Source organism: Panthera tigris, chromosome F3, assembly GCF_018350195.1.
Source record: "Panthera tigris isolate Pti1 chromosome F3, P.tigris_Pti1_mat1.1, whole genome shotgun sequence".
Lineage (NCBI taxonomy): Eukaryota > Metazoa > Chordata > Mammalia > Carnivora > Felidae > Panthera > Panthera tigris.
The window spans coordinates 43,058,877-43,084,963 of NC_056678.1; the positions used below are offsets into that span (position 1 = coordinate 43,058,877).

A 26,087-nucleotide genomic window follows, 5' to 3' on the forward strand; every position below is an offset into this window, starting at 1 on the left:
GTTTGGCTGTTATGTCTGTCAGTCTGTTTTATTTTATTCCAGTTTCTCGCTCTGCCGTGCCTTCCTTTTTTTAATGCCATCCCCACAGCTTCTATTGAAATAATCTTGCCCTTTTTTTTCTTCTGGAGAAGTACACGATTCATGCTGGGGGACGGGCAGAAGGCCAGTAACCAAAGGGGTGCCCTCCACCCACTCCCAAACTGACCTCTCCCCCGGCCAGTGGAGAAGCAGCGGAAAATGACCATGCGCATATCCAGCCCCTCTTGGACCCAGATCTTGCTCATGATGCGAATCATCTGCAGGGTTAGCATGTCCTGGCGAAGGTCGTCCCCGCACTGGAGGAAGAAAATGACCAGAGCTCATCTCCACTGCCTCCCCCAGCTCCCAGACCCCCCAAGAGAACCACATTGGCCCAAACAGTGACAGGGGACCGTCCAGTTTTCCCACCTCCCGTCTCACCTCACACCAGCTCAACCGACCAGAGATGGGTCAGTAATCGCATTTGCCCACGTGATGTTTCGGCCCTTTCTTCAATCCCACATCCCCACCTGAATTCAAATTCCTGATCATCAAGCCTTTTTTAAATTGGAGCATTTATACCTTGGATGTGGAACTTACACACGGCCAATAAGTAAGTTACAAAGTCGCATACATGCATTTCACCTCCCCCTCTAGATTATCTGCTCTCCGACTATCATTTACTCCTCAGCTGTATGGATGCATCCGTCAGAAAGGACCTGAGGGTTCACCTAGTCCAACCTGCACCTGTTATCTTAATTTCCTTTTCAACCTTGCTGTGGTGCAGTGATTCAGCCTGTGCTTGAATGCCCTCGGGTACAAGCAGATCAGCCCTGCATCCATTCACTGTCGGGACAGCCCTGCCCCCTAGAAAGCTCTTCTTTTGGTACACGGAGCAGCCAGTTGCCTCATTCCACCTGCCAACATTCTGTTCCTAGCCCGCGGCGCCCATGCAGAATTAGTCTATTTCCTTTGTCACCTGATAGTCTTCCACATGTGAAAATGGTAGCACCGGGTAAGAGGATGAGAACTGCCCTGGGGCTCCTGACACCCTTCGACCCCCTTTCTCCCCTTCCCGCTACCACCTTCATCCCCCCAGGCTTGAGAAGTGTCCTCACCTTGAAGATGACACGGATGTTCTCACCCAGGGGATCCACGTTTTGGAAGGAGAGCTTGAGGGGGACGGCGTTGGAGTTGAAGTAGGAACAGTCCTGCCATGGGAGACAGAGTAGTGATGGGGGGAGGGGGGGGGTCACAAAGGAAAATGGCGTCAGCATCGTGGGTCAAGCTGCTGCCGGTTGGCCTGCTCGTTGTTTGTGCCGGGTTTCTCGGGAGCCCGCACTCCTTCCTTCCACCCCCCGCCCCCACCGCCGCTGGGTCCACTGCCCTGCTTTGGTTAGTTACGGCCTCGGCCCTGACATCCACGCTCCCATCCCTTCGGCAGACAACCTACTAGTACGTGACTCCCATCTATACCTCAGTCTTACTCCTCTGTAAAATGGGGCTCACAACAGTACCAACTTCGTAAAGGGTGCGAGGGTAAAATGGGATAACCAGCGTAAAGCACTCAGAACAGCGTGGGCACAGGGCGGTACTCGGCAGTGACAGAGGACAGCTGCTGTCATTATCACCAGCCTGGACTCAAACGCAGCGTCATCAGCCCCCGACCCAATTCCTCCAGCCTGCGCGGCTGTCAGACGAAAGTCCGTACGTGCGAGGGCCGAGAAGTGGCCCCGATATGCCTTTCTTCCTCCTATCTGTCAATAACCAGGGTGGGAGGGCCTCGCCTCCACGAGCCCTCCCTGCTCCAAGAGCCCCAAACCCACCAGTCACTCACCCTGGGCACGATGCCCTTAACCAGCAGACTAGGGCTGAGTGGCAGGCGGCAGGAGCCATTGAGGGCAAAGAACTGCCTCACCTCCTCCAGGCCCGTGCGGAGGATCCCCTGCGAGGGAGGGGGGAAAGAGTAGGGGTCAGAGGGGTGCCCGTAAGCTCCCCTAGGAACCAGGCCCCTCCCAGAGGTGGGCGCCGTATAGTGGTTGGTATGAAAACCGCCATCTGAGAAGTGCGGACACCCCCCAGGAGACCATGAAGAAGGAAAAGCACCCCAGCCTGGGGTGTCGTGCCTGGGACAGCGCGTGGGCAGCAAGCCCAGACAGCTACAGAAGCGAGGCAGATGACACAACAGTGTGAGGCAGGCTACAATAACTGAGAGAGCAGGTGCATCTCAAGGGGGTGGTGCTGCTCAGGCTGTTGCCAAGAAAAGCCGGCAATCTGGACTTTAAATTCTCCCAATTTTTATTTTTATTTTTTTTTTAAATGTTTATTTATTTTTGAGACAGAGACAGAGCATGAATGGGGGAGGAGCAGAGAGAGAGAGGGAGACACAGAATCCGAAGCAGGCTCCAGGCTCTGAGCTGTCAGCACAGAGCCCGACGCAGGGCTCGAACTCACGGACCATGAGATCGTGACCTGGGCCGAAGTCGGGCGCTTAACCGACTGAGCCACCAGGCGCCCCTAAATTCTCCCAATTTTTAAATGTTAGCATCCAAGAACACTGTTGGCCTAACACAGCCTGGTTGTACAAAAACAGATAAAGGTCCCTGCTCTGGGTAGCGGTGGCCCTGAGCTACGCCTCATAGCACAGTGAACAAAGTAGGACTAGATTTCAGCCCACACTTGCCCTCTCTGGCTGAGTGCTCTTGTGCAGTGAACAACTTACACAAATGTGCTTAGCCTTTAAGGCAAGCCGTTAAATAAAAATGGAATACTTTGCAGGCCAAACAAAACACATCCATGGGCTGTATCCAGTTTGCAGACTGTCAATTTTGTGGCCTGTAGGTTAGAGGCAGAGGCACCTCCTTCCAGTCCCTAAATCATAGATGGTCAAGTACCATCCTGCTGGCCAGGATTTCTAAGGAGTTAATGACTAGTGACAAAAGCCGGGGACCAGAATGGGTAGAGGCAGCCCCACCCCACTCACCTGCCGTGCAGATGGGGCAGCCTCTCGGACCTGCTGGGCCAGCTTAGCCAGGGTGTTGACAAGCCAGCACTGGCGGTTAAATTCCTCTCTCAGCCCCTTGCCACAGCAGCACAACAAGGCTGCCAGCAGATATTGGTAGCGGATGCTGAACTGAGAGTCCTTGAGGCCATCCTTCAGCAACCTGCAAGGCAAAGGGAGTGGGGAGTCAGGACTGGGGATCAAAGGTAAGGGTGTGTAATGGGGGGATGAGGTCAGATCCAGCTCCCTGGAAAACCCACCCCAAAGCTGGGAGGAAAATAGACTCTGCACGCATACAGAAGTGTTCATCAGCATCCCAGTCTGTGTCCACTTTGCCTTTATTAGAGCTCAAAGCCCCCCAGCATTTCATTTCTCCTTTATATATATTTTTCTAAATGTTTATTTATTTTTTGAGAGAGAGAGAGAGAGTCGGGGAGGCAGATAGAGGGAGACAGAAGATCCGAAGCAGGCTCTGTGCTGATAGCAGAGAGCGCAATGCGGGGCTCGAACCCACGAACTGTGAGATCACGACCTTAGCTGAAGTCGGACATTTCACCGACTGAGCCACCCAGGCACCCCTCTCCTTCATATTTCTTTTTCTTTTTTTTTTTTAATTTTTTGAAGTTTTTATTTCTTTTTGAGAGACAGAGCGAAATCGGGGGAGGGGCAGAGATAGAGGGGGAGACACAGAATCTGAAACAGGCTCCAGGCTCTGAGCTGACAGCACAGAGCCCGATGCAGGGCTTGAACTCATGAACTGCGAGATCGTGACCTGAGCTGAAGTCAGACGCTTAACCAACTGAGCCACCCAGGCACCCCCTTTATATTTCTGCCATGTGTGGGTGGAAGGGAGGGCCAGGGATGATCCTCGCTGTGCCCTTGGGACTGAGACCCCCTTCCCCCCACCAAGGAAAAGGTGCTAGCCCGTGGCCACATAGTAAGGTAGCAACACACGGGGACCCAGACGGCTTAGCTCCCCGCCTTTGCACACCTAAGAGTAACATACTCCCGAGTTAAAGATGCAGGTCTGCCTCCCACCTCCACACACGGTCTTACCAGAAGAAGTAGTGGGTCACTCTCAAGTCCGAGACGGCTCGTTTCAGGAGGAATCGCACCAAGGGGCTGTCCAGGTAGCACTCATACTTCAGGGCCTGTGGAGGGGAACGGGAGTAGGACGATGTATTGACTGTCCTCAGTCTACACCTGCCACTATCCTGGGGACCCTGGGTCCCACAAGGACAATGCAGACTGACTTGGGGCCCGGGGAGGGGATCATCAGAACTGGAGGGAAGGCCGGTCTGCCCACCTGCACGAGCTGCGGCAAGTAGTCGAGGAGTTCAGCATCCGACAGCGAGCCGATCCACTGGACGGCCATCCGACGCACCTCCTGGTCCGGGAAGCTACAAAACAGAGCCCAGCACTCTGACGACCCAGTCGCGGGTGCTGCGACACAGGAGTAAGCAAGCACCCTCACACCTGGGCTTCAGAGACACAGGTGGAGAGAAGGCAAGGCCTCTCGGAATCTGCAATCCTCAGCACCTTGTCTGGAGAGCAACCCTTGAGAATGGCCCTGTCTCCTGGTCAGAGCCGGCATGGGGCCGCTGGGGAAACAGGAGGGTGGCCACCATCATTCCTGGTAGGACTCAAAGAAAACCGGACAAGGTCTTCAACCCCATTCCTGAAGATCGTCTCCTTAACTCCCCCTGTGCCAGAAATTCCCGTCATCAGAGAGCCCCTGTGTGGATTAAAGCATGATTGCGTCTTCTTGGTACCATCCTTTAATGCAAAACCAGCCAGGCGAAGAATGGAGAATCACAGAGTTTCATATAAGCCAGTACCCCCTTGGCAGAATTTAGTTTAGCAGAGATTAGCAAAAACGTTGCCTCAAAAAGTCCTGAAGGCAAGACACATGGATCGGGTACATTTTAATTACTAAGAGCAGCACGAAAGAAGCCAAGAATACTGGGGACCATCTGGAAAAGGCAGCCCAGGGGTCTGATACTGGGAGGCACATGTCCCCAGAGGACCCTTCGGAGGGAAAGAGGGAGAGAGGACTTTAAAGTTGAACTAGGTGGTAAGGTTTGGGTTACACAGGGGTGTGCGTGCGCCTATCAACAGCAAGTGTACAGGTTAAGGCTCAGGCATTTCCTTGTATGTAAATTTGGCCTCAAAAGAAAAAACAAATACTGAGTTCTAGTTAAATGATATAGATATGCTGGAGTATTTGGGAGGGAAGGAGGATGTCTGCAGCTTAGACTAAAATGTATTACAAAAGAAGATGGATTGATGGTTGGATACGCAATAAAACAAATATAGCAAAGAGTGAAAACGGTCAGAATCTAGGTGGCGGGTCCATGGATGTTCACTGCAAATTTTTCAGTTCTGTAGCATGCTTGAAAAATGTTCACAATAGAACGCTGCGGGGAAATGAGACAAAGAAAAAGCAGAAAAGGAGAAGTGAAAGAGCCCTGAATTTCCTAGCCCACTTTACCATTTTCCCCAGGGCTGGCTCAGGTTAGCAATGGGCAGGGCTAAGCCCCGGCTTCTGGAAGGACACATGGTCAGGAGAGGTGGGTGTTACAACTCACGTGGCATGCAGGAGCCCCAGGGCATCCTGGTGGTTCATGTGGGTCCACTGCTTCAGGAGAGCATAGATGTCGGGCAGGCAAGCCCACTCCCAGCTGGGGGCGCTGGCGAGCACCAGGGGGAGTGAGCTCACCTCTGAGTGGCAATAGTATCGCTTCTCCCACAGGCGCTTCTTGTCAGCATCAGTGAGCCTGCGGTGAGGGTGTTAGGGGAGGAGGTGAGAGAGAACACCTTCAGCCAGAGGGTAGGGTTACTTACTCTCCAAGAGAATGCTATACATTCTCCCATTCAGAGGTCCCCACACCTTGCTGCACATTACAACCACCTGGGGAATTTTGTGAAGTCCCCACGCCTGGGCCACAGGGAACACCAGCTGAGTCAGAATGCCTGGGGAAACCAGGCATCTGGGGAAACCAGGCGTCGGTATTTTCAAAAGATCCCTAGGGGTGCCTGGGTGGCTCAGTCGGTTAAGTGTCCAACTCTTGGTTTCGGCTCAGGTCATGATCTCACGGTTTCGGGAGTTCGAGCCCCCGCATTGGGCTCTGTGCTGACAGCATGGTGCCTGCTTGGGATTCTCGCTCTCCCTCTCTCTCTGCCTCTGCCCTGCTCACGTTCTCTCTGTCTCTCTCGAAAATAAATAAATAAATAACATTTCAAGAGATCCCTAGGGTGATTGCAATGCGTGAAGCAAAGATTGGGAACTGGGGCCAGGATCTTTGATCCTGACATTTCGGGACGTCTCTCAGTCAGACAGACAAAAAGGCCAAGGGCACCAAATTTGCTACCCCTCCTGTGGATGCCCTTAGAACATCACTCCCAAGTTGAGCCACCAGAGGGCAGTGGTCCCCACACGTCAGGGTCTGGATGGCTGTGAAGCCTCTGGGGCTTTCCTGGGGCCAGCTGGAGGTTTGATAGAACCCACAGCTAATTAAGCCTTGCCTGAGATCAGGTGTCTAATGGGAGAAAGGAGCAGAGGGGCTAATGAAGCAAGGGGTCAGCAGAGGAGTGGGGGTGGGGAGGGTCTCTAGTCACTCAGCTACTCTGGCTCCCTGGGTGGGACATGAGATGAGCCCTGTCTCCTTGTCCCCCGACCCTCCCCCTACAGACATGCCTTAGGGCCATGCAGGAGCCAGAGAGGTACACGGGGAGAGCAGGCAGGGCGGGAGCCCCATCCTACCAGCAAATCCAGCTCTGGGTTCCTCACCCGACCCCCTCCAATCCTAGTGAGAAAAGCAGCCCCAGGGATGACATCAGCTTGGACTCACTCACCCCTGAGAGCTGCCAGCTTGCCCTGACACCCGATCCTTTTTGGAAAGTGGCAGGGCCAGAGAAATGCAAAGGCTGTGGGTGTGGAAGGGGCAGGAGGAGGCAGGGTGGTGAGGGCGGGACCCAGCTGCCCCCATGGATACAACAGGTAGTAGACAGCATATCTGGGGCGTGGGGAAAGCTCTGGTCCTCTGGGCCAGAGGACTGAGTCTGAGCCAGGCCCCCACGGTGGGGATGGGCATTCCTAGATCTAATTTCCTGACCCTGGCCTCTCCATTCTGCCTAGTGTCAGCTCATGAAAAAAAGCCTGGAGATTGCCCTCAGTAGAGCCCTCCCCCTCCTGCTTCCTGCCCAGGGGCAACGCCCACTCCATTCCACCTCCGCTCCCAAGGCAGGAACCTGAGCTGGCAGGTGAGAGGTCGGATAGAACGGAGCCTGAGCCACACATGGGGAAGACCCCAGGACCCACCAGTACAAGGACTCCTTCTGCATGATGTTCTTAAGCACACGCTGGTCTTCCTCCCGGAGGCTGCCAAACTCATAGCGGGGGCTGAACTTGTCTCCAGGGGGGCTGGTGAACTTGATGTCGAAGGCTGAGGTGGGGAAGTCAATCTGGAAGATGGCATCAGAGAAGCGAGGAGAGAGGACAGGCAGGTGAGTGAGGAATGCCACCTCCCGGGTCTCCAGCTTCTCTGTCGCACACGGGGGGTCCTGCCCTTCTCTCCCACCTCCCCTTCCCTGCAGGTTCTTTGTCTATAAAATAATGCTGATGGACTTGGCGGTCCTTAAAGTCCCTTCCGACAAAACAGTGAGAAAACAGAGAGAGGGAGAAAAATGGGAAACTGAGAAAGAGGGTGGGCTGAGATGTATCCGTGGGGGGGGGGGCGGGTGGACCGGCCCCAGACCAGAACTTTGAACAGAACTGTCACCAGGTTGAGCCAGCGGGAGCCTCCAAGCCAACGCTAGGGAGCCTTCAGGAGCCCTGGAACCACACTGCTGCCTGATGGGAGGTGGGACCACACGCCCGGTGAGGACCCTACCAACTCTAAACCCTGTGATCCTGAGTCCCCTTGCTCTATGCTACCCGGTGTCCATCCTCCGAAACTGGGTATCAGAGCTGAGTGAGCCGGTTCTCAAAAAGAGTTCTACGTTCCCTCCTTCGACAGATGTTTATTGACCCCTGATATGTGCCAAGCACTGTTCTAGGTCCTCGGCATTGAGTACAGTTAGTTAAGATAGACAAAGATGCCTGCCTCTGGAGCTTCCACTCTCTATCATTCTATTTCATTCTATATCCACTTTGATGTTCCATATTCCATACCAAAGCATCTCGTGATCATAAAAGGGAGCCAGAAGCCGGTAAATAGGCTTTGGGCTTAACCACCCCCTCCTCCTCTCCACAGAGAATGGGTCTACCCCATAGAGCACTGAGGGACTCCCGGAGGGCTTCCCCTCAGGCTCCAAGGGGGAACAGCTCAGATTTAACAGACTCAGCAACATGAGGGTTCAACACTGAGCTCTGGCTGGGGGTGGGTGCTCAGGCCCCTGCCTTCAGGCTCCTTGAAGTCCAAGTTGACCTCCAGGAGACGGCACACAGATTCCACAGAACTCTCCCACTCCGGGACTGCCGGTCCAACCACATTCACCCAGCTGCTTTGATCGTATCGCCATCCTGTGCCCAATGGCCCAGCTCTTTCTCTTACCGTTCTAGCCCAAACCTGAAGGTAGAAAATATGGAGCTGACTCTTGAGCAGTCCTGAGCAGTGGGTAGGACGGAGGGCCCCGGGGCTGGAGTCTCACCTGCAGGATGACGCTATCTGGCTGGTGGAAATTAGGCGCGCTCCAACGGGCACTGGGGTTTTCCTGTGTTGCTGGCCATAAGCCCAGAAGCTTCCGACCACAGGTCAGGACTCTAGGGAGGATGGAGGGGGGGATAAGCCAACAAATGCAATGGCAAAGGAGGTGGTTTTCCTCCTGCTCCCCCATCCAAAAATCTGCCTTTGAAGCTATCACCCAACTCCTTTCTGTCGTTCTCCCCTTAAGACCATAGGCTTTTCCTTCTTCTAGGTCCTAAAAAAGCACACCCCTTCCAGGAAGCCTCTGGATGACCTGGTAGTTGGGATGCCCCATGAAGCAGAGAGCTCGACTAGATGACCTCTAAGGCCCCTCCAATGACAGAGCCAGATAACACATTACTGGAGCACTACATTTCCATGCCACCTCCTGTGCCACCAAGTCCTGCCCAGAAAGCTCTTGGTTACATGAACTGTCCTGGTCTCTAGTCCCGTGCCTTGGTCCCCTCCACCAGGGCCACGGCCCTTTGGGCTCTGTTGGTGAGCCCCAAGTGGCCAACCCTCCCAAGGGGCATTGGTCAGTGCGGCCCCTCTCTCTATCCCCCTCCTTCCTTTCCAAGGCCAAAAACGCCGCTGCCCTGAAAACCACGTACTGCCTGAAATTGAAGAGTGGGGTAGTGACCCAGCCCAGGGCTTCGGGCACACGCCGCTGCTTATTGGCCTCAGAGGAGCTCCCAGGCAGGGGGATGGGCAGAGCATAGAGCGTGGCACACAGCAGGGTCTCCCGAGGCAGCCGGTTCACCTGCACAGGGAAGCAGATCCTAGGGAGAACAGGAAACCAAATCAGGAGGTGCCATCCTGGGGCTTCAAAGGACAGGTGGCCCAGGAAGTCAAGTGGAGGCCGAGAACTTGACCTGTCTCTTGGGATATCAGACGTGCTCCCTGGGGAAGCCTTGCGGAACCAGGACGGGTCCTGAACCAGAGGCAAAACCCCTACGGGGTGCTCCCAGAAGCACAGTATGCTGCTTTTTGCAGCCTCTCAGTACAGTGACGCTGACATCCTGATTCTGAGGCTCCCCATGGTGACCAGACAGAACTTGGGTAGCCAGAGCCACCTCAGAGTACAGGTGATTGCAGGTTCCATACTATGAGCCATACTCCTTCCTTTGTTTTAGAATTTCTGCAGAGGGTCACCAAGAAGCTGCTCCTTTTGAGAATCCTTCTGCACTGAACAATCCTCATCCCTCCCCCACTCCCCAGGCTGAAAGCAACCAGGAAGAAGCAGCCGTGTGTTCTTTGCCCTCAGGTCACCCTCCTCCAGACAGTCGTCCCACATGTCTGTCCTCTCCTGTCCCCTCTTCTCCCAACCCCCAGGGCACCAGATGGTTTGTTCTCACCCCAAAACATTTTCAAAGCCAAAGGGATAAAGAGAAGAGGCTTCCCAAAGTCCCTGGGGCAGAGGAAGCAAAGTGGCCAGAGATAAGAACTAAGCCACATAAGCCTTGCCACTACCCAAGTCCAGAAGTGCTCTCCGGGGGTGGCCCCGGTCCCGGAATCATGCCCAGCCACTCCCTCCAACTTCAGGATAAGGAGCCAGGGTGGAGTGAGATAGAGAGAGGAGGGAAGCTGTAGAAAGCGAGGGAGGACCCACGTTACCTTTTGGGGAAGCTGTCCCTGGGCCAAAGTCCATACTGTCACGCCCTCCCCGCCAGCCAGAGGGCACAGAGGCAGGGCGGCCAACCCAGGGTCGCAGTTTCCTGATCAAGCAGCCTCCCTCCACTGCTACCCCTCACTCCTGCAGGAAAATCTCCACCTAAGTGAGGCACTCCCTCCCACCCACCAAAGACTGGCAGAGCCCTGCTCTGCCCCAGCTGCCTGTACTCGGGGGCCCGCAGCTATAATTAGGGCCCCATCAGCAGCCACGCCAGGCCGGGCTTGGGGAGGGGGGGGGAGGCCAGGCAGAGTGCGACTGCTGGGCCTATTTTGAGAGTTAGCTGATCCCTGTGCTGCTGCTACAGGAGTCAGCTGATCCCACAGCAAAGTGGAGAGGGGGCTGGCCCCGACCCCTCTCTCGTCAGCCCGAGAAGAGGCTTCCAGCTTTGCCTCTGGAGGCAAAGGGGAGTGAAGACACCAAAGCCCCGAGCCCTAGAACCAGCCAGAGTCCCCTTCTCCTCAGTGCTGGAGTCTGCCTGGCATTCCCAGACCTCTCCCACGACTGTCATCTGGGGGGGGTCAGGATAACCAGTACAAACTGCAGCCTGCACCTCCTCCCTGCCGGAGAAAGCCCTCTCCCTCCCTCTGCAGCCCTTCCTCAACATCACATCACAAGGGCTGCCTCCTCCAGGAAGGGCTCCTGGGATGTGCCGGTTCCAGTCCTGGTTTTGCCACTTGCAACCTTGGAACGCCTCACATCTCTGCACCTGTTTCCTCATCAGTGGAGAGGAGAACACAGTTTCCCTTGTGTGATGGCTGTCTACGTTGTGTGCTTTTTGCTATGTGACCTGAGGCTTCTGCCCTGGAACTGGGCCATGCAGACAGGATTTGCATGCACAGATACCTCTGTTTATCAGTCACTGTGTAAGTCACTTGCAACAGGGAAACCAGAACGGAGAAGGTTTCCTCAGCTACAAAGATGACAACAGAGAAGAAGAAAGCTTTTATCACGTGCTAGGTATGGTACCACACGCTTGCAATGTCCCAAAGGGTCTCAAACAGCCCTGTAAGGTAAGCTCTATTATGCCCAAGTTTCCACCTACAGTAAGAAAGGGTGAGTGCGCCCACGCCTGTGCTTTGAACCCTACACTGTAGCGTCTTCTCCCAAATGCCTTGATCTTGACCAGGAAAGTGCGAAGAGTCTCCATGGGGCACGTGGGTGAGGAGTGCTGAGAGGAAAAGGCTATAGGCAGCAACCAGCCCTTTGGGATTCGAGGCTGAATCCAAGACAGGGAGCGAAAGGAGGCCCACCGAGTAGGCAGGCTGAGGTCGGAGAGGCCAAGATGCCTCCACTCCTGGGTCTAACGGCAATTTTGTGGGGTCTGCCCAGACTGGAGCACCGTATAGCATAACTCTCTGGGCAGCGGTAGTAACTGAGGCCAGAGGGAGGGAAGCGGAAAAGTCCAAAGCCTTTTAAGGCAGCCATCCCCTGCCTCCAAGGAGTCTCTCCTGCCCTGGCAGGTGCTTGATTAAAACTTTATTTATACTTTTTTTGCTCTCTAAATTCCACATGTGTGAAGACAGAAGAAGGGGTCTGCCCCCCAAGCTGTTCACCTGTACAATAACCTTCCTCTCCCGGGGTTTGCACAGGCTCTCCATCGACCTATTTGGGCAACCTTGGCCTCCCCAAGGACCCCATTCAGTCTCTGATCTGCACTCCAAATACTGAAGTTCCAGTTCTGCTCTGCAAATAAGGACTGACACACAGTCAGTCTGGGGAAGTGACGCTGGTGGGGGGGGGGCAGCAAACAAGGGGCTTTCTGACAGCGGTTGGGGGGGGTGCGCAGCACAGAAAAGGCAGGGGGCAGCCAGACACCTGCAGAGTACCATTCAAGGCCGCTCATCTCCATTTCCTTCTTGCTTTGCTTGGCTGACGCCTGACATCCCAATAGCAAATTATTGTTAATAAATGCTGATTAATACTATTTTGTGCTTGTGGTTTCATAGTTATATATATATAACCTATCTCATTTCAATGCCACAACTGCCTCTGAATTAGACACATGTCCCCACTTTACAGTTTGAGGCACAGAGAGGCAAAAGGGAACGTAGGTCTAAAGACAGATCTAGAAATAGAGCTTTATTCCTGTGGCTCCCAGGCCATTATTCTTTCTTCTGGACGACCTTTCCTTTCCTATCTCGGAGGAAGAAAGCACAGGCCCCGCTCCGCATTCTATGAAAACTTTGGGAAGAAGGAAGAGGATGAGAATCCCTCAGACTAGTTAAACCTTTTAAGGGAGACAAGGTCAAGACAACCAATTATTATTAAAGCTACTAAACTTGTATATGATCCTTTATGGTGTACAGAGAGAGTCCTTGTGGATATTTCTCATTGGAGTCTCATAACAACTTGAGAGGTAGAAATGATAGGTGTCCCCACTTAAAGGTTAAGGAAGTAAGGGCGCCCCAGGTGGCTCAGTCGGTTAAGTGTGGGACTTCACTCGTCCGCTCAGGTCATGATCCCAGTTGGTGAGTTCGAGCCCCACACGTGGGCTTGCTTGGGATCCTCTGTCCCTCTCTCTCTCTGCCCCTCTCCCGCTCGTGCTCTCCCTCTCTCAAAAATAAACATTAAAAAATAATAAAGGTTTGGGGAGTGGAGAGGCTGCCGGACTTGTTTGGGTAGGGTTAGTGATGGAGCCTGGTCTAATGCAGGGGGTAGGGGCGGGGTGAGGTGGGGACATGCAGGAGGCTGTGTGGGTCTGCAGGGGCCCCGGCCCTGGGGTCTGGGGGGTGGGGGGTGGGCTTACTGCTGGTCCCAGATGATGAGGTGGAAGAGGTACTTGGAGAAGTGAGCCCTTCGCGTGTGCAGGGGGCTGCACAGTTCCCTCCCGCCATGGCTGAGGGAGCAGGAGAGGTAGAAATCTTCATAGCTGCAACAGAAAGAGAGCAAGGACACTCAGCTCCCAAACCCCATCTAAGTCACCCGACCTCTGCCAAGCTCCATTTCTCCTGCTAAAACTCCTCCCTGGCCCCTGGGGTCACGGGACAGGACAGCCAAATTGGATTTGCGAAAGCGTGCTCCAGGGGAAGCAACTCGATCTGGGTCCCTCCGCCCAGCTTCAGGCTCCACGCTGGGCCCTCGGTTTTCCTCCCTTCTTTATGGGGACTAGCCGTGCAGCCTCCTCCTTACAGTCGGATGCAGCCCATGGGGTGTCTGCGCACAGAGGCGCATGCGCAGGTGACCAGGGTGGGGGATGAAATCGACATATGCCGAAGTGAATGCCAACACATGGGGGTCCCTGTGGCTCGTGACAGGTGCCTGACAGAAGAGGTCAGAGAAGGCCCTGGTTTCCCAGGCTGCCTCCTTTGTTCTTCGCCAATCGCCCAGAGGAATACATTAAGTGAGGAACAAAGAGAGAGGGGGAAGGGAGAGGGAGGGGGGTCCGGAAAGGGTGGGGGTGGAGCCAAATGCCTTTTCCCCTAGGCCCTGGATGCAGGGGACCGGGCAGAGGAGCTGAGGATTACCACAAGAACGTCCCCCTCCACCCACCCCTGCAGGCCTAGGGAACTCCCCACAAAGGGTCATCTCCCACCTCCCCACCCCCTCCCATTGTGCATCTGCAAGGGAGTGCAGTCATTGGCCTTGGGGCATGCACTCTATCTGGGAAGCGGCCATCTGTCGCAGTGTCTCCATCAGCTGGCCTTGGATAAATGGGGGGCAGGGATGCCGATGCAACCGGCACCAACCAGCAAAGAGCGGGCACAGCAGGATCGGGTCCATCTCAATCCATCTTGCTGCAGCCTCTTCTCCACACCCCCACTGGGGGGCCTCTGTCTCTCCTGGGGATGTCCCAACCCACACCCCGCTCAGCCGAGGTGCACCACATGCCTCAGACCATAAACTCAGGATGCGAGCAGACGGGAGAAGCCACCTGCAAGTCAAACTCAGCCCGCTGGGCTCACCTGGTGGCCCAGGTGATGGGGATGCGGTGGGTGGCATAGACGGTGAAGGCCAGGGGCCCGGTGAAGTGGCAGGCCTCCTGGACCAGATCGTGCTTGCGGCTCCCGGGCACGGCTGTCTGGAAGTCGGCATTGAAAGTGCTGCAGTAGAGCTCCACCAGATCCAAGATGGCAGCTGTTAGAGCTTCCACGACCTTCTCTGTGAAAGGAAGGGGTCAGAAGGAAAGGTCACGAGGCCTCAACAAGCCCCATCTTGTTGCCATGGCACTGGCTAGGTAGCCCCCAAATGCCAGTCGGTTTCTAACAGCCCTGACAAGGTTCACCCATCCGTGGTGAAATGAGAGGAAAAAAGCAGGAGCTTCTCATAAAATGATGCTTAATGTCACACCTTCTCCTTATTTTTACTTATTGCTACTTATTTTGTGTTAAATGTCCTTTCTTCTGGGAAATAGCAGGAATGATTATTGCCAACAACTTTAAAAGTCGTTGCCTGGCAAAATAAAAGCTGACAGCTTCTACGTTGGTCCCCAAAACAGTGCTTTGTGGGACACGTTATTAGTTCATGAAGTCCAAAAGACTGGGAATCATTGACCAAGAATCCCGGAGATACGGACTTGAAAGACTCCAGGTAAAAAATTCCTTATTACCCCCCTCCCCCCCGCGCCCCTCCATTCTGAGTTCCAAAGGCAAGAGTTATGGAGAATAATGGCAACCAACCCAAGTGAGAGTTCTCTCATCGGGAGCCCAGGGCTAACTTTGCCTCATCCTATCCTCACCACCATCTCCCAGGGACACCACAGGAATAACTAGTAAAAATAACGAGGAAACATTTTGTGGAAAGAAATGTGCTCTCCAGCTGGAACACACACACACACACGCACACGCACACACACACAGAGGCAGATCTGGACTCATAAATCAAGGGGACCAAGGGAGAAAAAGGAATCTGGGCAGAGGCTTGTTTTCAGCCACCCCTACTGAATGAAGACAGAGAACAGTTCCCTTACCTCGGTTTTCCCTCACAGCCAAGACACTGGGATCCTATTGGGGAAAAGGAGAGGGAGGGGAGCTTCAGGGCTGTGGCCTTTTCCGGCACAGCTGGAAGAAGGGCTTTTCAACAGCTGTGCTCATCTGGACGGGACTGGACTGTAATTGGAGGAGCAGAGACTCCCCGGGGGAGACAGCGTCATGGTTTGTACCAGAGCCATGCGACGGACAGAGTGAGCCAGGCCGAGGATAAAATCCACCCAAACGAGACACTCCAACCCTCAGGCTGCTCCACTCCAGTTCACAGTGCCTGTCTGCGAGGCACAGGGCCCCCAGTGGGGAGTCGTGGAGCCAGGAAGAAGCCAGGGGAAGGTTTGGGTTTTGCACCCTGGCGGGTATGCAAAGTGCCAGGCGACGCCTGGGTGATTATGAATAAAGCCTTTGGGCTGAGCTCCTGGCAGTTAATCCGGGGGCAGACCCTAGCCCACCCTCACCTTCAGGAAGAAGGGATACAAGACCTCATGTGGCTCAACTACAAACATGAAAGATGGAGGTGGAGAGAAGACCTTTTTAGTAAGTGGGCACCTAATCACCTCGTTACTTGTGAATACTGCTCTCCTCGTTCCCCACACTCTGGGTCCCCGTTACCTTCTGGATTTTAGGCTGCATGCGGGAGGGGCAGGGGGGCAGCTGGTTGAGGGCGTTGGTGATCTCAGGGGTCTCTACGGCGGCTAGGGCGTTGCAGATGGCCTTGACGGACTGGACCACCCTGTCGGCCTTCAGTGGGAAGTCCCCCTGTGGGAGGCGGCCCAGTGAGGCTGGCAGGCGAGCACCCCAGCACCCACCCTGTTGAGGGGAATGGGTTGGGAGGAGCGGGGGTTCACGACCCTCAGGAGTAACTAGTGGACTCCCATGCTTTATTTTCAAACATCCGGAGTTAGCGAACTGTCAATCCTCTTGAATTAAGTGAGCCACGCCCACACTCCCGGCTTCTTCCAGCCACCCTCCCTGAACGGCCTCTTATTCCCAGATCCCCTCTGGCAGCTACTATATAAACACGTAACACAAACACATCCCCCAGAGACATGCAGTTTTAATAAAACCAATCCATAGGAAACAGCAAGGAAGCCAGGGACCATATTCAGGCCCCTTTGCCTATGCAGCCTATGTCTCACGCTGTCCCCTAGAGCTTCCGGGGGATCTCATCTCAGCGCCACAGACAGGCCATGCCCCTGTGCTCCTCTCTGCACCTGGGCTCCCGCAGTCTCCTCACTGGGAATCCCCTCACTTATCCTGCCCTGATTACCTGCATAAGTTCAAGTCACGGACCAGCGAAAATCAGCCTCCTTCCCAGAGTCCTCCTTGGTCGGTCCTCCTATCACTCTCCAAGAGCCCTTGACGAATTCATTACCATCCTGTTTTGTCTACCAATAGCTTTACAGTTTTTTAACAGGCTTATTTATTTTTGAGAGAGAGAGAGAGAGAGAGAGAGAGAGAGCAGAGCGCGCGCGCCCGAGCGTGCAAGCAGGGGGGCACAGAGAGAGGTGGAGACAGAGGATCCAAGCAGGCTCTGAGCTAATAGCAGCGAGCCCGACTTGGAGCTTGAACTCATGAACCGTGAGATTATGACCTGAGCCGAAGTCGGACACTCAACTAAGTGAGCCACCCAGGTGCCCCAACAAATAGTTTTATATTACTATTTCCTTTTTTTTAAATTTTTTTAAATGGTTATTTATTTTTGAGAGAGAGGGAGAGAGAGAGAGACAGCAAGTGAGTGGGGAGGGGCAGAGAGAGAGAGACACACACAGAACCCGCAGCTCAGAGGACAGGACCCCAACTCACGCACCGCGAGATCGTGACCTGAGCTGAAGTCGGACACTTAACCCACTGAGCCACCCAGGCGCCCCACTATTCCATTTTTCTAGCAGGAACACAAACTCCCCGAAGGCTAAGATGATCCTTAGGCTTCTCTACCCATAGCGGCCACTAAGGTAGGACCAGACTGGTACACAAGAGGTGTTCAGAGACCTTTGCCCTCATCACAGTAAATGTTCGAGCAGAGGTTGATAGAGAAGGGATCCTGGTGGTGGGTAGAGGACGGAGCTAGATGGAATGCTCAACTCCCCCAAAACGAAGAGTCCGAGGTCCACTATTAACTGGATCAATGAAACAGGGATTGGTTGTGAAGATCGTTTTCTGTTTTTTGTCTTGTTTTTTAATTTTTTTAACATTTATTTATTACTGAGAGACAGAGAGACACAGAGCGTGAGCAGGGGAGGGGTAGAGAGAGGGGGAGACGTAGAATCTGAAGCGGGCTCCAGGCTCTGAGCTGTCAGCACAGAGGCCGACACGGGGCTCGAACTCACGAGCTGCGAGATCGTGACCTGAGCCGAAGTCGGTTGCTCAACCGACTGAGCCAGCCAGGCACCCCTGTTTTGTTTTGTTTTTAAGCTCCATGACATTTAGGGCAGATGTTTGTTCTCACGATTTTAAGGGTTAAAACTCCATGAGAATCCAAGTGAGGAGAATCCTGGCCCTACCCTACCTTTGAGACCCTTCACCTCCTGATAGTTTTCTACCTGCGACACCAGCACATCAGACTGTCTCAAATCTGAGGTTCCTGAGCATTGCTCACAGGAAGTACACTCCGGTGCACATTCAAGTACAGCAGCTGACAACTCTATGCCCCTTAGCCCTGGAGACGCTACTCCAGAGACAGGGATCAGGGCACGGTTCTTGGCCTATTCCTACAGGGGAGCAGAACCCCTGTAAACACACTTGCCAGCTGCCCAACAGGCAGCAGTCTTGGTTTGCCCAGGGGCTAGGGGAATGGCAAGAAGTGCCCTGCTGACAGATTTTCAGTGTCTGCTCCAGATCCCATTAGGGCTGGAGGAACCCAGGAGGACTTTGGGAAAGGAGGGGAGGAGCTTTGGGCAGCTGGGCCAGCCCCGGGATTTATACTCACATCAGCCAGCAGGAAAGCATCAACTTCGTTGTGGTATGTGTCGAACAGAAGACTCAGGGCCTGCCTGGGGAGTTGGGGACAGGGAAAAGTCACAGGAGAGGTCAGGACAGACCCGGTGTACTGGAAGACCTCTTCTCTCCCTCCCTTCCCACAACTCAGGCTTCAGACTCTAGTTTAAAGGGGTTCCCACTCTTTTCCATAAGTCTCATGAAGACTGAAGGATGGTGAGTCTTTTCTGCTTCGCCACCCCTCACCTGGAGAGTGATGGCAAAGTACTAGAGGGACAAGATGTAACACACCCTAGAGTGGGGACCTTCTCCTACGATACTCTTGGGTCTCATCCCTGACACCTGTAAGAACCCCTGGTAGAAAGGTAAGCAAGGTTATCTCTTGGGGTCCCCTCACAGTTCCTGCTTAGCCCACATCCAAGATGGCACCCACTCTCACCTGCTGATGGTCTGTTTGACTGGCCTCTCTTGCAGATGGACGAGGTAGTTCAAGGTGGAGGGGCTCTGGTCATCATTCACCTATGTAAGAAGTGGCCTATTCAGTCTACGGCCATACCACCCTGAACGTGCCCGATCTCGTCTGATCTTGGAAGCTAAGCAGGGTCGGGCCTGGTTAGTACTTGGATGGGAGAAGTGGCCTATTCAGAGAGGAGTGGTACCCTAACCTCCACCCAGAGCTCCTCCCCTACTCCCACTGACTGTGTTCCGCATCACCTCCTGCCCCCTCTACCTCCCCATCCCCGGGCAGCTGTCTGCTACGCCCCCACACGAACCGTCCGGGCCAGGTCACTGCGTACAGCTTTCTGCTCCATCAGCTGTAGTCGAATGTCGATGTCAAACTTGCGGCAGTACTGAATGTACTCATGGCTGCCCAGGGCATGCTTGCTGGTGGGACAGGGGAACAAGACCATTAGCACCCTGGGGATGCAGTGGGAAGGGAGATGCATACCTTGGCCTTGGGAAGACAGAAATAAGAGAGTGTAGGCAGGGAAGGGTACTTGGGCTCCTGGAAACTGTCAGAGCAGAGCTCAGAGGTCTGTCTAAAAAAAAAGCCACCTAACACACTTAACCTTGGTCTGTACAAACTTTGATTTTCTTAGGCATTTATTACCTGGATCATCATCACCGATCACTCCAGGGGCGGGACCTTCCGGAAGGAGTGGGGAACAGAGACTTCTCGGAGGGAGGGGGCAGTGATTAAGTCCCATTCTCTTGGCTTTGGTATATAGGACACTTTGAATGTCACCTGTGCTCAGGTGTGGAGCTCACTGATTGACAATCTCCCCACACTGTGGTCCTGAGGCTCCCACCCCCTGCCATCAGTGACTGGGGTGCTAAGGCCAACCAAACAAACCTACCAAGATTCCAGGTCTGTTATTCCTAAACCCTAAGAAGTCTGCTTCTCCCCTTCCTCCATGGGTCCTGCTTGACTGTGAATAACAACACAAATCTCTATAGACTTCCTGATAAACACCCACCTGCAGGCCATTCACTGCTCAAGCAACAACAAGTGAGACCCTGTCTACCCAAGTTTCAGAGAAGGCCTAGGAGTCCTTCCGTGACCCAGCCTTTTCCTCCCTCCCAAATCACACAGTAGTCAGAAAGGAAACCCAAGAGAAGGGGCAGAATGAGTGTCCCGCAGGCCAGCCCTGCAGGCCTGGGCCGGGTCCCAGCAGCTGGGTAACAGAAGCCGGAAAGGGACTTCCTTCCTCAGCAGAGCTGGGAATCTAGGCCAGAAATGGAGGGGAGAGGAGAGGAGCAAAGGGGAGGAGTATGTGCAGAAGCCTAAGCGGTGCCAGCCTGAGAGACCAGTCTGGGTCCAGCTAGGACTTAAGGGGTTCTCCACATCCTGAGGGGCCAAGCCTCGGATCCAGGCCCCAACCTGCCAAGGCTGAGCCGTGGCTAAACCCTGGGGGTGGAGAGGCTGGGCAGGGGGCAGGTCTGGAGGGAGTGCCCTTGGAGGAAGGAAGAGTGTGGTTGGGGATGGGGGAGGTGGCAGGAAACCCAGCCCTCCCCTGGGACTGTCTCAAGGTTCTTATCTGAGAGCAGCCTGCATCCTGGACCCACCACGCCCCCTTTACATCAGGCCCTGCTCGGCAAGGGTAGGAAACCACAGGGCTTCCTTGGGAGCTAGCCACTTTCTGGAACCCCCAAAGTGTCTTCACCCCCACCCAAGGCAGCGTCTTGTGCTCAGGGTCTTCTAGGCTTTCCTGTTGGGTGGGGAAGAAAGAGCCTCAGTGGAAAAGGGGGGGGGGGGCTTCTCGAACAAGAGTCAAGGACACTGGGCTCCTCTGGGGACTTGACTGACCTTCTCTGTGGAAGGCCTTCCTCTGGATGCATTCAAGTTAAGAGTGGGAGGGGCGTGACCCCAGGACCACCCATCCACCCACCCATCACACTGAACACTCCAGCTAGGTCCTGACAGGAAGTCAGAACCTCACAGCTTATCTACCACCTTCAGCCCTGAGGGCTCAAGGACTAGGCGAACTGCAGGGGAAATAAGAGTATTCAGCTGATCTGAATCCTCACGCTTTCCGGTCTTTGGGCTGGTCCTTCCCTGCTCCTTGGGTCATTCTCACACTCAGTCCTTATCACATTTAAGGGAAGAAATTGAGGATCAGGGTCTTACAACTAGTAGGTGGCAAGCTAGAACCCAAACCAGCCAGATCGGTGTGATCCATGATGTCCCTTGTCCCTTACGACAGTGCCTGGGGTGCTCTCTGCCAGGAGACCCTGAGTCTGGGACCCCTTCTTATTCTTCTAGGGAAAGCAAGTGCCCATGGAACACACTTGAACAGTGTTCCTGGAGTTGCGCCATGCAGGGCCCTGCCCCTGCTTTCCCTCAGTGTTCCAGAAAGGTCCCCCAATATTCTCAAGGTGGGAGAAACCAGCCAAGGACTGCTCTAGTCAATGGTCAAGCACCGTTGCATCTAGACCTGGATGTAGGAGAGAGAGAGAGCGTACAAGTGGTGGCACTAAGAGCTGACATCCGGGCCCCTCCCTTCCCACTGCTGACGCTTGCTTTCTCCAAGCGGTCAGGGGTACAGGCCAGGGGGCTCTCTCCAAGCGGTCAGGGGTACTGGACAGTGGGCACCCCCAGAAGCTTGGGGAGGAAAGCAGATCTCTGTTTTCCTTATCTGCTGCCTTCCGGCCGATGTTACAGCACCATCTGAAGGGTGCACACCCTCTCCTCCCGCCCGGGGCACCCAGAGCCCCGGGGCAGCGGAAGGGGATGGCTGCAGCTGGTCCACATCAGACTTTCCAGGGAGGCCGCCTGCTGCAGGGGGCACTGGATGGAGAGGAGCTGGAGGCGAGCCTCTGGTGAGGAGGATAACCAGCTGCACATGCCAAGGGGGAAAGGCTCGTTGGCAGGGGCAGGGCGAGGAGGAAGCAACTGTAATTTCTCCCCCAGGTTCCACAAGGGCACTTCTGCCCAGTCCTCCATCTACCGTAAAGAGACCGCACAACCTAAGAGGAGCAGCCCCCCGCACGCCTCTCTCCACACGCAGATGTCTGCAAGCAGATATGACCTAGTCTTTGCCTGCTTCCAGCTCCGAGCTCTTTCCGCAGCAGACTTGGCTCAGAAGCAGGCCAGCCCTGCTGGAAGACAGAGCGCTGGGGAAAGTGCGACGTGGCTGCGAGTGTGCCCAGAAAGCAGCAGCGGGATCAGGGAGGAGCTGCCGGCCTGGGGCTGTGAGCCCAGCACCACCCCGAGGAAGCCCCCTCAAAACCCTACCGCCCAGAAGGCAGGTGCCATTTCCTACCCACACTCCTTGCCCCCTTCCCCCCCAGATTCACTCACTTCTGCAGGAACTCCTCCAGCCCACAGGGCTTCAGCACAAAGTCCCCCACGTCCACATCTCTCAGTTCGTCATGGGTGTAGCACAGGGTCTGGTGGATGAGCAAGTCTACCGTGGAAGAACCTGGAAGGGGTAGGGCAGGGGAGCCATGATGGGGGGCGGGGTGCCGGGGCAGGCGGGGCTCAGGGTCCCCCTCCTGACCTCCCCGCCGCCCCCCACCACATTCCTGGCTAAGCATTCTCTAGCACCACTGCTACCACGATGAAGCAGGCAAACACATAATTCGGGCTTGGAGAAAGTGACCGTGGCCCCAAAAAGGTCGCCCCTGAGCCAGTCCCCCAGAGGAGCCTCCCCACTGCCCCTCACTGGAGCCACAGGTGGGGTGGGAATTGAGGTCCAAGGATCCTACGGTCCAAACCACAGTCATCCCTGCCCCACCTCAAGGGATGCTCATACCCCCTCCCCCGCTTACAGTTGCAGGTAAAAGTGAGTGGCTCCCGTAGGCTGTCACACAACACGGTCACCTTCAGGTTGACTTCATCCCCAAGGTGCTCGGGGCTGGGGGTGACAGCACTCCAGACATATCCGGTGAGGGAGTAGTCTTGGATGTCAGAGCCAGATCGAAGGCTGTGCAGGAAGAGAGGGAGAAGGACCCTCGCTGTGCCTTCAGAAGAGAGCAGTCGAGAAGAGGCCTGCTGGGACCCTCCCACCCTGAGGCCAAGGGCCCTTCCGTCCCTCCAGGTCTGCAGGCCAGGCTGGGGGCACTGGGGAAGCAGCTCTGGGAAACCATGTTCTTGACACATTTGCTACGGTTACGTAACGTTTCCCAAGCCCAGCTGAGGGTAGGGACCGTTCTATAGTGACAAAGTTTTCCATGCTAAATTCAAGGGAAAAATTCTCCTCGCTCCATTTCCTTTCTCTGTTAGCTCCAGGTAATATTCTTATCTCCATCTGGGGTGCATTTGCTCCTGGGGGCAACCGAGCCTGAAGCCCTTGGGATAATGTGGCTGTTGGATCAAGGGTTCGTAAACTTTGTCCAAAATATGAAACTTCTAGGATTTCAAAAAGCCCACAAACACCTGTTGTAGGCAGCACCCCATAGTGATGAATTGAGATTTATTAAATGTGGCTCTTTTTCCTTCCCAGAGAAAGTTCTGAGTGGGCTGGCCCTCCCCCACCCCCAGCCCCCAGAGCCCTCCCCAACACCCCATTCTTTAACTCTTACATATCCAGCATGTGGCAAAACGCAGCAACTTCCTCATCTCTCTCCTCTGAGACCTCAAACAACTCATGGCCATTGGTGACAGCATGGGGCCGGGAGCCCACCTTTAAGAGAAGAGCAGCCGACTCAGTGCCTTTTGCCTCAGGGCATTTCCCTTCCAGCGGGCTGCTCCCAGATCTGCACCCTGAAACTCTGGGTATAAAGGCTCTTGAAGCATTGAACACTCAGGGCCCCAGGAAAATGTGGGAAATCCAGGAAGCTCTTTATCGGCTGTCCGAGGAGACCAAGAGCCAAGTGAAAAGAGGGAGCCTTGGGGCACGTGGGTGGCTCAGTCGGTTGAGCATCTGACTTTGGCCCTGGTCATGATCTCAAGGTTCATGGGTTCGAGTCCCGAATTGGGTTCTGCACTGACAGTGCAGAGCCTGCTTGGGGTTCGTTCGTTCTCTCTCTCTCGTTCTCTCTCTCTCTCTCTCCCCCTCCCCCACTCATGCTTTCTCTCTCTCAAAATAAATAAACTTAAAAAAAAATTGAGGGGTGCCTGGGTGGCTCAGTCGGTTAAGCCTCTGACTTCGGTTCAGGTCATGATCTCGTGGTTTTTGAGTTCGAGCCCCGCATTGGGCTCTGTGCTGACAGCTCAGAGCCTGGAGCCTGCCTTGGATTCTGTGTCTCCCTCTTTCTCTGCCCCTCCCCTGCTTGTGCTCTGTATCTCTCCTTCAAAAATAAACATTATTATTTTTTTTTTTTTACTTGAGACCCGGAAGCCTTGGCTGAGGCTGGAAGTCTGGGTGGGATGGACAAGCGTGTGGCCAAACCTCCTCTCCGGGGAGGCAGTGTCTAATAAGCTCAAGCAGGTTAGGCAGCGCACAGCACTGCTGGGTCACCGGGCTGGCTTTCTGGGGGTGCTTCTACGGGTGTGGCTGGGAGCTCTGCAGGCAGCCTCCTTTTCCCAGTCCCAGCTCAGAGGTCAGGGCAAGAGGGTTACCCAAACGGTGCCTGGGGAAGCCCGGCTCCGGGCAAATGCCTCGGCATCGACAGCGAGCCCCAGGGACCCAAAGCAGAGAGAGACCGAGAACACTCAGTTGGAGGCAGTGACTCAGACCCACGTGCCTTCTCGGTCAATGCTATTTGAGGAAGAAAGCATCAAAGCGGCCTTCTGAGCAGGAGAGAACCTGGCTCCTGAGCCTTTTGGCCGTGAACGGCTGGAATGTCAGGGCGCCCGCCTGGGCCCCGGTTCCCATCAGAGAGAACACCGAGTGTGGTGGTGGGGATTCTCCCTCGGATGAGACTCAACCTGCCTCCCGGTACAGGGCTGTTTTCAGTCACCAAGAGGAGCCCTAAAGAAGCCTGCAGCCCAGCCCCAGGGAGGAGGAAGTGGTGGTGGTGGGGGGAGCTGGGGCATGACAGGTTTCTGCCTGACGGGCCTGCCCAGAGCTGCCAGGGGAGGCCACCCCATGGGAATGGCAGCTCAGATGGAGCCCCAGCCTGCATCCGGTAAAGCAGCCGCTGCCAACAGCTGCTTCCGGGGAGCTCAGGCCTGTGCACATAGCAAAGCCTCACCTCTCACCCTCCCACTGGCTCTTCTCACGTCCTCCCCGCCCCTAAGGGCAGATGGCAGCAACTGAGCTCCTCATTTGAATATCCAAATTGTTTCCTCTGAGTGACCCCTCTCATTAGCCTTGCTCCCCAGGGTGAGGATGGAGGGGTGCGGAGGGGAGGGCGGCAGCGGGGGCAGTTGGCATGTGAGGCCCTTGCTCTGCCAAGTTCCAGCCTGTGTCCCGCTCACAACAATAGTACCACTGTCAGCAATTAACCCACAAAAGTGAGGGTGAGAGAGCGAGAGCGACAGAGACAGTGAGACAGAGAGACAGAGGAGGGGAAGGCGAGGGGGATAGAGAACAGAGTGGCTACTGAAGGCCATTTTCATGCCCCTTCAGTACCACTCCCTGGCTCCATAAGAAAACAAAAGCCACTTACGTTTGCCCTGCTGGCAGGCCCTGGTGGCATCGCCCGATGCTGGCTGGGGGAGTCTGCCGGGCAGAGGCTGGCAGTGGGGGTACCAGGCTGGCATTTGGAGCCACCCATTTCCAGAGCTGGCTCCACAGGCCTGGGATAAGGAGGGTCCCTCCGTCTGAAAGCCCGGCGGAAGCGGGGCGGTGGATAGGCCGCGGGTCCAAGGGGTCCCCCCTCCCGGTGGGATGAGCCCCCGCACCGAGCTGAGGTGGGGAAGCCCAGGGCCGCATTTGCCCCTTAAGAACTGGCCAGAGCCTCTTGCTCTGTACTAGCTTCTTCAAGGAGACTTTGCACCAAGCTCCCTCTCAGGACCCTGGTGACACACAGGGGTTGGGGGAAGGACGAGGCAGTGGAGGGAGGCGAGAGAGAGAGAGAGAGAGGGAGCGACAGAGGTGACCACCTACCCGGGCGGCCTGACTCCGAGCAGGCCCAGCTCTGGGTGAGGAACTCAGAGCTGGGAACAGGAATCTCCCCGTCCCTATAAATAGCAGGAGCCGCCCCACCTCTCAAGCAGGGCCCTTAAAAAGCCCTGAGCTCCAGAGTCATGACTTGTCCCAGAAACCGATCCTGCTTTGGGGGACTCTCTTCGCAGAAGCACAGGAAGGAAGGACCACGTGGCTTTTCCCAGGCTGTGAAGGATCCCAATTACTGGGACACACGGTGGGAAAGCCCCGGTGTCCCTTAAACAATGGATAAGGAGGAAACAGGGACGGAATGAAGTGGAAAGCTGTTCCTACGGAAGCCATCAGTTATGAGGTAACTTTTGACTCCCTCTGCAGCCAGGGTTTCCAGACCCAAGGGTGAAACTCAAAGTGGCC

General features: G+C 55.1%; 1 protein-coding gene across 2 annotated transcripts in view; it reads right to left on the reverse strand.

Annotated features, from left to right (window-relative positions):
- The window catches only part of PIK3C2B (phosphatidylinositol-4-phosphate 3-kinase catalytic subunit type 2 beta), a 65,979-nt gene that overhangs the window by 15,318 nt on the left and 24,574 nt on the right, over positions 1-26,087 (reverse strand). For both annotated transcript variants that reach the window (XM_042975690.1, XM_042975689.1), the window contains 20 exons: positions 23,263-23,363; positions 22,510-22,664; positions 22,040-22,160; positions 19,011-19,122; positions 18,677-18,756; positions 18,230-18,293; positions 15,913-16,059; positions 15,285-15,318; positions 14,281-14,476; positions 13,125-13,247; positions 9,318-9,485; positions 8,672-8,783; positions 7,341-7,483; positions 5,608-5,796; positions 4,326-4,419; positions 4,076-4,170; positions 3,002-3,182; positions 1,856-1,963; positions 1,137-1,229; positions 206-335 (listed from right to left, as the gene is read on the reverse strand). In XM_042975690.1, the coding sequence (XP_042831624.1) occupies positions 206-335; positions 1,137-1,229; positions 1,856-1,963; positions 3,002-3,182; positions 4,076-4,170; positions 4,326-4,419; positions 5,608-5,796; positions 7,341-7,483; positions 8,672-8,783; positions 9,318-9,485; positions 13,125-13,247; positions 14,281-14,476; positions 15,285-15,318; positions 15,913-16,059; positions 18,230-18,293; positions 18,677-18,756; positions 19,011-19,122; positions 22,040-22,160; positions 22,510-22,664; positions 23,263-23,363 (2,446 nt within the window). The remainder of the gene's footprint in view (positions 1-205; positions 336-1,136; positions 1,230-1,855; positions 1,964-3,001; positions 3,183-4,075; positions 4,171-4,325; positions 4,420-5,607; positions 5,797-7,340; positions 7,484-8,671; positions 8,784-9,317; positions 9,486-13,124; positions 13,248-14,280; positions 14,477-15,284; positions 15,319-15,912; positions 16,060-18,229; positions 18,294-18,676; positions 18,757-19,010; positions 19,123-22,039; positions 22,161-22,509; positions 22,665-23,262; positions 23,364-26,087) is intronic.